This window comes from Rhamphochromis longiceps, linkage group LG8 (genome assembly GCF_057381845.1).
Source record: "Rhamphochromis longiceps isolate RC_006_pf linkage group LG8, R_longiceps_female_GT1.1, whole genome shotgun sequence".
Classification (NCBI taxonomy): domain Eukaryota; kingdom Metazoa; phylum Chordata; class Actinopteri; order Cichliformes; family Cichlidae; genus Rhamphochromis; species Rhamphochromis longiceps.
Window position 1 is genome coordinate 32825807 of NC_140564.1, and position 12831 is coordinate 32838637.

The window sequence follows — 12831 nt, forward strand, 5'->3', positions numbered from 1 at the left end:
GTGGTGCTAACGCACCTGAAGTCAGCTCCCCGTGCACTGTTCACCAAAGAAGAGCAGCAAAAAGGAGACAATAAACGAAGTGGATCTTCAATACCGCAACACTGAGACGGTCTTTTGAATTAAACCCAGAAATTAAACCCCTCGAAGTCTATCAGCACCAGGGGATCGATTAAAAACGAGATCGCTGGTAAGAAAAATCAGATTTAACGTGCAGTGACTCTCCGGGAGGAAACGGCTAGCTGCTAGCTCATCGTAGGGGGTGGATGAAGAAAAGAGTTACACAAAAACGGAGCATCTCATCTCTTGTCAATCCCAAACGGCACACAAATGACAAAAGACCATAGTTCGGCTATTTATTAGTTAATAATGAAGTATTAACGCGAATGAAAAAGGCGGAACCCAATAGCGAGGATTGAAGCGGATACCCGGACGGTTTACAGCGCGCACACAGCCAAGTTATTTTTACAGTAAAAAATCTCTTTTTATTCAGTCTGTGACAAAAGCCGCGATGAAACGCAGTATTTGGGCGCTTTTGTGGATTATATAGGCCCGAATTAGATGAGCTGAGCCTGAATTGAAGGCCGCAGCCGCAGGGGGGAAGAGAGCAGCTGGCGAGTCGGACGGTTTCCAGCTCTTTGTCTGAACCGGAAGTACAGAAACATTGACATCCTGTTGAGGCCGATCCCCCCCCCCCCCCCCCCCAAAATCATGATTTTGTTTGGGTTTTTTTAGACTGCAGCAAATCCAGTATTATCCAATATTATCGTACTTTAACGATTATTAATAAACATATGAAAATACAAACAAATGAAGAAAAATGGCACCTCAGAACTTATTACATATCCAAGGATATTGCAGAAGTCATTAATCTGGTGATTTAGCCTAGTTTATTCCTAGTTTGTACTCTGTGTTTCCAGCAGTGTAAAATATTCATCTTTTTATAAAGGTATAAAAACATGGCACTTCCACATTATTTTAAACTGAAACTCTGAACATAACCTGCTCCCAACAATTTGTTTTATTCTGCTGGCTGCAGATTTGGTGCTGTTTAGTGTTTGAGAGTAAAGAATAATATATAAAAACAGAATTCAAACATAGGGTTATGTACAAGCAAGTAAAGTGTAGGTTAAGATCAGATGATGCTCATAGAACAATAAAATTGTTTGCTGTTGAGGATCTATTTTTATTACTGATGCTCGTCAGGGAAACACAAAGACTTTAGAAGCTACTGAAAATCTTTAGACCCTCCCACTGATTCCCCAGAGGTCTGCAGCAGGTACCACAAAGCAGGATTTTGTATTTCATACCCCTAACCCTACAGATTAGAGATCAGCACGTATGAAATCTCTGCCTACTGACCAATCAATTCACCATGAAATAGCGTCATCATTCCTGGAAGATCCCTTGGACCTCTGTGTGTGAACAGTAGAAGGTTCTAAAGAAATAAATGCAATTTTATTTCTTGCCTGTTTTTTTCCTCTTGGTAGCAAACAGTTTTACAATTTCATTGTTTTACTGGCATGATCCTAAAACAGGCCATGTAAACTGTACTTGCTGATCTCATATTAAATTTGTACGTAAACTGAGCCTATGCTTGAAGTCAGCTTTTATATTTAATCTGTACTCTCAAATAGAATAGAATAGAATTAGAATAGAATAGAATTCAACTTTATTGTCATTGCACATGCACAGGTACAGGGCAACGAAATGCAGTTTGCATCCATCCAGAAGTGCTTTAGTGATATAGATATATTACAATATATATTAGCAATAGTATAGATATGTAAGTATACTACAGAAATGGGTCTATTATGGTATGTTATAATGTACACGGTATGAAGTATGTTGTGAATATTCTATAACTAAGTATGTAAAGGCTGTAGTGAGTACAAGCTATGTACAGGCTATGAACAGGATATAAATATGAAAAACTATACAGAATATGAAATAAATAACTTTACAGAATCTGAGATATACAGCTATACAGAAATGGGAACTATGCAAGTTGTAAACAGTTGTAGGATTAAAGATTATCGAATGTACAGAATGATTATTTACACAGAGCTATACAGTAGTGCAGTTAAGATAAGTGAGGGTGTAGATAGTTTCTACAGAGGCTATATAAAGTGCTGGTGGTTGTGAGTGGTGGTTCACTCCATGTTATTATTGTGTGTTTGAGGGTACAGTTGTCCATTGTGGGTGTGTGTATGTTCAGTCCATGAGTTTAACGTGGGTCAGATGTCAGGAGGCAGAGTTCAGGAGTCTGACAGCTGTGGGGAAGAAGCTGTTCCGGTACCTGGTGGTCTTAGTCCGGAGGCTCCTGTGGCGCCTCCCAGAGGGCAGGAGGGTGAAGAGTCCATGTGATGGGTGACTGGGGTCTTTGATGATTTTCCCAGCCCTTTTCAGACACCGCTTCCTGTAGATGTCTTTTATGGCAGGAAGTGGTGCTCCGGCGATGCGCTGGGCAGTTTTCACGACCCTCTGCAACGCCTTCCGGTCCGAGGCAGAGCAGTTCCCGTACCAGACTGTTATACAGTTGGTCAGGATGCTCTCGATGGTGCAACGATAGAAGTTCACCAGGATGTCTGAGGACAGGTGGTTCTTCCTCAGGGTCCTCAAGAAGAAGAGGCACTGGTGAGCCTTCTTGACCAGCTTGGAGCAGTTGGTCGTCCAGGTGAGATCCTCGGAGATGTGGACTCCCAGGAACTTGAAGCTGCTCACACGCTCCACAGCCGTCCCCTTAATGTGGATGGGTGGATGTGGGTCAGCATTCCTCCTGTAGTCCACGATGAGCTCCTTGGTCTTCTCGGTGTTAAGCAGCAGGTTGTTTGTGTCGCACCACTCAGCCAGACGATCCACCTCCTCCCTGTAGGCGGCCTCATCGTTGTCACTGATGAGGCCAATCACCGTGGTGTCATCTGCAAACTTAATGATGGTGTTGGAACCATCAGCAGGTCTGCAGTCGTGGGTGAAGAGGGAGTAGAGGAAAGGGCTCATCACACAGCCTTGTGGTACACCGGTGTTCATTGTGATGGTAGATGAGCAGCGGTTATCCAGCCGGACATGTTGGGGGCGGTTGGTCAGGAAGTCCAGTAACCATTTGCAGATGAGGGAGCTGATGCCCAGGTCTGTCAGTTTCCTGATGAGTTGTGAGGGGTGAGTCTGCAGCTGATAGAAAAAAAACTAAAACTGCTAGGAGCGAGCAGGTTTGATTTAAATCAGCTGGAATCACCACATTTTCACTGATTCTTTTCTTTACAGCATGTTTTATGTGTGCAATTTGTTAAGCCGTGCTTTACTAAAATCACTGACTAAAGTGAAAACTGTGACTTGCTTTGTTACAGGAAACTGCGTGTATTAATTTGATGATTTAGAAAATGTACAAATGTTATGCTTGATTCTAATCTGCTGCCGTTTATCCTGATCATCAGTGTTAGGAAAAGTGAAAAAGCCTTCAAAATTGATGTGCAGGGAAAGAAGCATAAGCATCATATTGCATTCAGGGGCGTTTCTTAAGACGTAATGTAGAAAATCTAGCCTTAGTTTGCCTATCGGCCATTCATTAAAAAATAAGAAAAACAAAAGGAATAAAAGTGTTCTGCATAAAATTGGCTTTGCTTTTTTATGGTTAATGCTACATTTTTGTTCAGCCTGTTGAATTACTGCTGAGAATCTGCTCTTCAGCTGGATTTAACTGTCGACACAGTTACATCCCTAACTTGTTCCTGTTTTTCCTGCAGATGTTTAATAGCTGTCGGTGATTAAAGAAGTTCCTCATGAGTGAAACCCCAGTCTGGACCAGCATGAACCCGGAGACCCTCCACATAAAGGAGGAACAGGAGGAAATCTTGACCAGCCACGAGGAACAGCAGAGTAGTGGTCTGGAGGAGGCGGATATCATTAAGGTCATAATCACTGCAGTTCCTGTGAAAACTGAAGATGATGAAGAAAAACCTCAGTTCTTACCCTTTCATCAAAGCCAAGCTGAGGACAACAGAGATACAGAGCCTGAGAGCGATGGACAAGAACCGAGCAGTGACCCGGATCTTCAAAGTGAGTTTAAACCTGATGCTGATGAAAAGGCTTCAGACTATTCTGAGACTACTGATGAGTCTGGACCTGAAAACGAAGACAGCGATGGCGGCTGGAAGGAGGGCAGGGCACTGGAGTCGGACTTAAATATGGATGTGGACTGTAATGCGGCAAAAAAATTCTTAAGCTGCACTTTGTGGGGTCAGCAGTTTATCTACAAGCAGTGTCTTCAGAAACAGCTGACATGCCATTCAGGACAAACTCCTTCCAGCTGTTTGGTTGATAACAGCTGCGAGGTAAAGCAAAACGTAGATTCCCAGGTGGTGGCCCCAACAGGTGTGAAACAGTTTATCTGCGAGTTGTGTAGTGAAGTATTTTACCGAAAATCAGAATTTAAGAGGCACAAGAAAATGCACAACGGGGGGAAGGCATTCAGCTGCGACTATTGCGGTAAAGGATTTAACCGAACGTCAGATCTCAGGACACACATGAGGGTCCACACAGGTGAGAAACCCTTTAGCTGTAGTAGCTGTGGACAGAGATTCAACCAAAAGATACACCTTAAGACGCACATGAGAATTCACACCGGAGAGAAGCCGTTTGTTTGCGAGGAGTGCGGTAAAAGGTTCAGCCAGCAGGGAAATCTGACAACTCACATGCGAGTCCACACCGGAGAGAAACCGCTAGCCTGCGAAGACTGTGGGCAAAGGTTTAACCAGCAGACGCATCTTAAGGCACACATGCGAGTGCACACAGGAGAGAAACCCTTTCAATGTAGTGACTGTGATAAAACGTTTAAACGAAAGACGCACCTTAAGACCCACATGAGAGTCCACACTGGAGAGAAACCTTTCGGTTGCAAGGACTGCGGTAAAAGGTTTTACCGAAACACAGATCTTAAGACTCACTTGAGAGTCCACACGGGAGAGAAACCGTTTGGATGCGACGAGTGCGGCCAGAGGTTCAACCAAAAGACGCATCTTAAGGAGCACATGAGGCTCCACACGGGAGAGAAACCCTTTCACTGCAACAAATGCGGCAAGAGATTTAATCGTAAGACGCATCTTAACTCACACATGAGAGTCCACGCAGAATGAAAACGTCAAGGCTGCTTGGTTTGTTGTAAGAGATTATTTGCCGTGTGGAGGCAAGTCTGCAAGAACCACAGCATTTTTTTTATTGTCCTGTAACGTTTACGTTTTTTAAGCTTTCTTCAGTGCGTAGTTCAGAATATTTTAAACAAAATGATATTTGCTTCATCTGCTGGATGTTTAATGAAATACTAATGCTGAGGCTTCTTTAGTTTCCCTAAGCTAACCTCAGGTTTTGTTATTTAAAGAACTCAAGTAGAAAACAACTGTACTGTTACTAAAAACACTTAATTTAAGCCTGCGCTACGTATTAACTCTCTGTTGGGCTCTGTTGTATGTCAGTCCACACCAATACTTGTGCTCGTACAAAGACTTTTTTATAATGTGTTTTGATGTTTAAGCAGTGAGTCTGAATGAAACTAATCTGAACAGAAAACATAATTTAAAAACTGTTATGGTGGATTATTATGGTAGTCCTTATTAGGGTTGGGCAATTGGACGAATATATCGACTAGTTTTACAAGGGCGATTTATTTATTTGTTTGCCCATGAGCAAGTTTGCTAATAATGATGGAGCTAATAAAAGCAGTCAACAGAAAAAAATAATAGCGCTGTTTTAACAGCACCCTCTTTCATCTGCGAGCAAATGCCCCCACCTCAGAGTGCGCCCAAGTGCTTGTTGATGTGGCTGCAGAAGCTGTTGATAGCCTAGCATACTCAGCCGGATGGTGGACACGTGCATGCTCATGCAAGTTAGTCGTGTTTGAGTACTTTGCTCGAACTATACGTCTGCACAAGTGGCACACCGCTTTGGTTATATCCTTAGGTTTACCTCTTTCATCTGGTTTAAGGCCAAAGAAATCCCAAATTGGCAACTTTTAATTTTTTAGTGCTGTCAGCGTTAACACTCCTTCATCATGACTAACGCGATTAACAATTAACCCATCTGGAGCACAGCCTGAGTCAAAATCCCTGAAATATCTCTGTCAACGCATTTCGGCAGTTTGTCCTAATTTTGTTCATTCTGCGCTCCAGATGGGTCGAGAGCGTTAAAAATTTTAATCGTGATGACCGCGTTTAAGCCGTGTTAACGCTGACAGCGGTTTTTTGCTTTGTTTTTTTGGAAATTAGTTCATCCATATTTGAACTTCTTCTGTGGTGTAAACGTGCATGATTACATGGCCCCGCCCATCAAGACGTCTGCGCACGCACGAATATATGGCCCATCGGCGATTGTTGGACTGACGATTGCCGGTTGGAAAATTTTTACATATCGCCCAACCCTAGTTCCCATGTAGCATCACTAAACGAATGTTTTTTTTTCTTTTACTATGTGCTACTGGCAGGTTCACTGAAAAATACTACTTTGTAATATAATATACATTTCAGCCAATCCTGTTTGTAAAATGTATGTACTGTAATGTAAATGACTTTCAGATTCAGCTGCCTGTTGACGAGAACACTACTACATGTACTGCTGTATTTGCATGTTGTCTCTCAAAGTGTTTTATTAAAGGTGTGTTCCTGTAACGCATCAGAATGTTCTCAGACTTACCTTTTTGTTACAGTAACAGCATATGATTCTTCTTCTTCAGTGTTTTGGTGAGACTGTCCTCAACAAAACAGCTGGATTGTTTTTGTTTTTTTAATTAAAGCTGTCATTAGGACTAGTTAGATCTTAAAGGTAAGTGCAAAATATTGGCAGAACTCAAAATCCTGTAGCCTAGAGACTGGAGGAGCTTGTTAACATTTTCCAACGCTACCCGGATGTTGTTTTAACAAGTTTATCAGCATGTGAGGTCAAGTCATATAACCTTCATTGGATGTAATAATATCAAATATTTGCAAAGCACTTAAAAGTTATAAAACCACACATAAAGATGAATACATGTTCCACATGGGACGGGTGGGCAAAAAGAAGCTTTTGACCTAACTAAAGCTAAAGTTTAGTTAGGTCAAAAATTCAAACTATAAATGCTCGAAAGGAAACAGGCTATTCGTGTCCAGTGAAGGGAATCCAAGGAACAGCTTACATTAATTAAGCTAATGATTAAGAGGAAGGAAAACTATACAACTATACAAATGACTATCAAAAGAAGAGTTAACCTAGGACCTGGCGTCTACATATGAGGTAATCACATTTTGGGTTATTTAGACCAAAATACTCAATTTTGCTCTACAAGGGCCTGATACCCACTTACGAGGACATTATACTGCTACTGTTCTATCGAAATTTTAAACGAATATCCTCATATGTGGCTCTGATTTTTCTTAGAAACAAAAATTAGGTAAAAAAAAAAACTTTGCTTTTACATTCATCAGGTCCCAATCATACGGAGCCCCGCAGGGTACATGGGAGAAAAAAAAAATTAAGACGGACTTTTGCGAGATCTGCTTGGTTTACAAGACATCACATATTTGCAAAAGTGCTCTGACGTTTTCGGAGATCTGACACCCACCATCTCGAAGCTAACGGGAGGTCGAGACCTACTACAGACCTACTACAACTCGGGATCTTGCAAAAGTTTTGCGAGATCCCGAGTTTGTTTTGCGAGATCTACTTTTGAGCACCTACGCCTGTGTGCTCCCACATTAATCACACTCTATCCCAGCTGCAAACTGGGGTGGGACACAATATATACCTTTGCCTGCATGGCTCCTAATTGATGAAGACACAGTAGTTTAACCTAAATGACTTATCCATAATTTGATGAAGGCAGTGTGCAAAGAGGTTCAGTTTAAGGTCAAAGGGAAATTCATTTCATTTATATTTTTTGCAATAAATACTCAATAATAATGATCAGTTTTCTAATCTGCAAATCAGGACCAAACATAGAAACTTTGTTATATGCGTGCCACATTCACTGCACATATTCTTTTGTTGGTATTACTGAGAATCAGCTTTACAGTTTGAGTATGTAAAAGAATTACTTCAGCAGAGAATCACAGCATGATTGGTAAAATAATCAGTGAAAATTTGGTGGTTTTAAACTCAAAACTCTGCTGTTGACCAGATTATGTGTTCAGCAGTTTTGATTATATGGAGAACAACATACGAGCTTTCAGAGAAGTACAATCACATCCATTTTTGTAAGTCGCTGCGCCTTCAAGACTCGGAACATTCATCACGCCATCACTAACTTAACATGCTCAAAACAAAGTATATGCACAGTCAATATACATAATAATCATACTAAAAACATTTAATAGTGTGCAAAAGTCTTGAGCCACTTTCATGTCTTTTTATTTTGTTTCCAATGAGTTTAACTTTCTGTGAATTAAAAAAAGTGCTCTTGAGCTCTTGGGCAATACTTCTCCAGGTTTTGAAAGCTTTCCTTTGGACAGTCCAGTCCTTGTACTTGACAATTTTTTAAAAATGCTTTTCCTTTTTTGTTTGTTAAGCCCCTTAACACTGGCCTATGAGTCATTCAAGCATAAAAAGACAACTTATAAAGTGCTTGGAGTGCTCCAGTAAAACAGAAGTGCTTTTAAATAGTATTTTCAGGTACTTTGTTATTAGCAACCTGTCAAAACCCCACCAAAGAAAAAACAGACTGATAAGTAGGGATGGGTACCGGTGTCCGGTGCCATGATGGCACCGGTTCTGACATAAACGGTAGTAACCAGACCGAAAAGCAGCGCACATTTCGGTGCTTTATTTTCCTGAGCTGTGATACACTTTAGATTCTAGCCAATCATTTAACGTTTCCGAGGATAGTAGGCGGGGCCAGGTACGTACGTTCTGTTAGAGCAGAGCTACAGATTAAAAATGTCCAAGGCGAAGCGGTCAAAAGTCTGGCTGTACTTCACAGCAGAAGATGCAAACTCAGCAGCCTGCAACAAGTTCTTTAAGCTGATACTGTGATACTGTCAAAGGAGGTGACACCTCAAATCCGATGAAACACCTGGCGACGCATAGCGTTTTTTTAAAAGCCCAGAAATGCGCCGTATTTGATAGCTTGCTGCGAGACCTCACACTGAGCACATCTACTGCGGGTGGGTTGCCTGTTATGCAACATCCCCCAAAAACACGAAGAGGAGAGTCCTGGCCCCTAGCCCTGCCAGTGTAGCAGAAATGATGACGGATGATGATGCAGCAGCAGCCGTTCTTCTCTGCGTGAGTAGCTAATTTACGTTGAGTAGGCTAACCACGTTATTACATTAATGCATGTAAGGTGAACTAGCAAACATCATCATAGCTACATGCGGCTGTCCTCTTGTTTGATGGCAGATACTCCCTTCACCCTGGCTAAAAAGGCTAAAATGACCAAAGAAAAAGTGGAAAACAGTTAAACATGAGAGGTTTAGGACAAAGTTTGTGTTTTTTCCATTGTTTAAGCACTGCTTCCAGCCAAGAGTGATACCATATATGCCCCATAGCTGCAGAAAAGGCTAACATTGTTATCTTTTTACAAAAAAACAGCTGAACATGAGAGGTTTTTGGACCAATTTTGTGTTCTCCATTCTTTAAGCACCGGTTTGAGCACCGTTTGAGCACCGGCACCGTTTCAAAAGTACCGATTTGGCACCGGTATCGGATAAAACCTAAACGATACCCATCCCTACTGATAAGCATAAAATATTCCAGCAAAGGCTGGAGAACGATTCCTGAAGACTACTTAAAAATAACAGGAAGCTTCCTCAGAGAGTTCAGAGTGTGCTGAAGAACAAAGACACCCATCATCACACCAAATATCAACTTTCAAGCTTTTTAGAATTGTACAAACTCTGTTCTTGCTTATAAACTGCATTTTCATGTCTCTTGACACATGTCAATGAATCACTGCACGCTGTTGTTACAGACAAACAGTGCAACACCACAACCAGCTTTTCTGGTCATTTATTCAGCCATAAAACAGCAGTTTGTGCAAAAATAAGGACATAATTATTCTCAGACAGTAGTTTTAAAAGAAGCAATTTCTTTCTTGTTGCTGTTAGCATAGTTATCCACAATCCTCTTACATCAGCCTGCAAAAAAGCATTTTACCACTCTCTTATACAAAACTGCTTTGAATCCACAATTTCTGCATTTTTAAAGCATCACCTGTGGGGTTTAATAGTTTGATCAGGACCATCATTAAACTCCTGTTTAACTAACTTGGATGAAATCACATCCTCTGAACACGTACAGTGATGATGACCCTGAATCATAAAATTTCCACCGCTGTGCTTCACAGGTGGTATGAGGTGGTTCTCCTGAAAAGCTGTCTTTGGTGTGTGTCAACATGTTTATTACTCCAGTTGCCAAATAACTCCAACTTAGTTTTTTTTAAAGCACAGTATTTCAAAAAAGCTGTTCCTAAATGCTGATCCCGGCGAGAAAAGTCTGACCCTTGATGATGAAGTTTCACCTTTTACACTCTAAGGTGGTTCTATTCATTGACACCTAATCCGGCTCTCATTGTATTTCTGAATTTGTAACAAATACAGACGAAATGAAGCAACAGATTAAAAAAAATATAATAAAAAGGTATAAAAATACTATGTTATTGTTAAAAAACAAATAAACAAACAAAATTCTATCACGTATGGACCCTCATATGTCTTTTCAGACTTCCCTGTCTGGTGAATCTTTCGCTACAAACTCCACAGCTAAATGGTTTCTCTCCGGTGTGGACGCTCGTGTGCCTCTTGAGATGCGCATTGCGACGAAACATTTTACCGCAGTCGTTACAGCCAAATGGTTTCTCTCCTGTGTGAACTCTAACATGTTGTTTGCGATGAGTCTTTTGGCTAAACTTTTGACCACAAAAAGAACACTCGAATGGTTTCTCTCCCGTGTGGACACTCGTGTGTCTCTTAAGAGTATTCTGATGTCTAAATGTTTTGCCACAAATGTCACAACCAAACGGTTTCTCTCCCGTGTGAACTATCGTGTGTCTCTTCAGAACCACCTGTTGTGTAAATATTTTGCCACAAACGTCACAAACAAAAGGTCTCTCTCCTGTGTGGACTCTCATGTGCCTTATGAGATGCATATTGCAACTAAATGCTTTACCACAGCTGTCACAACCAAATGGTTTCTCCACAGTGTGTAACTTAGCATCTGACAGCTGTATACCTCCATCCTCTTCTGGATTCCTCCCTTTGGCTGAGTTGCTGTTTGGAGCTTCAGCCTCTGAGATGTGTTCAGTTTGGCTTGGCTGAAGCTCCAAGGACATAAATTTCTATTCATCATCTTCACTCTTTACAAGGAAGTTGGTGATATTGGTCTCCTCCAAATCTCCCTCCTGACTTCTGCAGAGTTTCCGCTGTTCCTCCTTTATGTAGAGATGCTCTGCTTCCTGCTGGTCCAGACTCGGGCTCCATGGAACCTCTTCTTTAATCACCAGCAGCTGCTGAACATCTGCAGGCACCGATGAAACACACATGCACATTATGGACTGTAACTTTGGTTAAAAGAGCCAATATATTATGTTATCTCTAAAGATTTTTTGAAGAGCATCTGAAGTCTTCGTCTTCCTCTGACAACGACTCTTAAGAGCTTCTTTATTCCAGCTTTTTTTTTTCATGCTCCTAAAACACGTTTAGTGACACGTTTGTTAAATTACACACGCTGTATTTTTTCTTGCCTTTAAAAAAAATCTCTATTTTGTCCTAATGACAAATTCACTTCATATAACTTCTTTTATTACTGGAAAGTGATTTTCTTTTCACACTTTACTAATACTTAAAACACAAATGACAAAACACGTGCGTCTAATACATCTAATATTATCATTCTATTTACTTTCTAAAAAAAAACTAGATTCAGGTTTCTGATTGGTCAAAAGCAGCAACTCTACCTCTTTTACCTACTCAGCGAGATTAAGAAACCCTGTGCTTACTTATCAAGCTGATAACCGCTTTTGTATGACCTCTTAGTCTGTCTGCAGGCCAGATAAGGAAAAGATATCCTGGGTAAACTCAGGGTGTTTTGTAGTATAGGCCCCAGAAGTGTATCTTAATCAGCAAATATAAATACAATGACAAGGAAAACAACATATCAGCAAACTGCCTTGCACTCGAGTAATTTCACATTTTGATGTTTAAATTATAATATTATATTTCAAGGTCAAGACCTGGATGGATTCTCTCAATTCTTTAGTTTATTACTTCCTTATTACCTCCTATAGCAGAGCATACATTGCAGCATCCTTTATCAAAGAAAAGAGAGGAAGTGCCGTCCCAGCCTGTAGGATTAAAGCTGTTGTGACTTGTTGGCTTATCATCTGTCAAACAGATCTCTCACAAATGGTATCAAATCATTTTGAGTCAAAAAGAAGCTGCAATCAGTTTTTGGCAATGTGACCTTTACATTTTTAAAAAATATATTTTTCCAGTTAATATTTTTAAGAAATTCTCTTTCAAGGGCAAAATAGTTCTACAGTGAGATTTTAAGTAGCTAAAAAAGAGTGAATTATGATGTATGCAGAACAGGTCATTTTTAAATTATTAGTATTTTTATAACCCCTGCATAAATCCTCTTGACTATGTTTTTGGCACCGATGAGCAACTAATCTCAACGTGACCCACATTTTATTGTAGACAGTGTAGATTTTTTACCTTTATATTTCCAACTTTGATACTTAGGTACTGTTTACACGGACCGTGTTTACACACAGTGGGGATAAAACACCCTTGTTTTCTTCCTTAAATAAGCTGCAGGCTCCTTAAAGATGAACCAGGCAAGCGCAGAATCGATCACCACGAATCACCAAAACAGAGG

General features: G+C 40.7%; 2 protein-coding genes across 2 annotated transcripts in view; one reads left to right on the forward strand and one right to left on the reverse strand.

Moving 5' to 3' along the window:
* On the forward strand, positions 1–9718 carry LOC146664109 (uncharacterized). Its single transcript, XM_085417168.1, has 2 exons — positions 1–187; positions 3741–9718. The coding sequence occupies exon 2, from the start codon at positions 3777–3779 to the stop codon at positions 5127–5129; it is 1353 nt and encodes a 450-aa protein (XP_085273294.1). The 5' UTR covers positions 1–187; positions 3741–3776; the 3' UTR covers positions 5130–9718.
* Positions 9718–12831, reverse strand: part of LOC146664110 (uncharacterized) — an 8666-nt gene continuing 5552 nt past the window's right edge. The window contains exon 3 of the mRNA XM_085417179.1: positions 9718–11161. Coding sequence (XP_085273305.1) covers positions 10646–11161 — 516 coding nt within the window. The 3' untranslated portion in view covers positions 9718–10645. The remainder of the gene's footprint in view (positions 11162–12831) is intronic.

What these genes read in the sequence shown, in the direction of transcription:
- LOC146664109 (XM_085417168.1), top strand. Translation starts at nt 3,777, where the DNA reads ATGAGTGAAACCCCAGTCTGGACCAGCATGAACCCGGAGACCCTCCAC.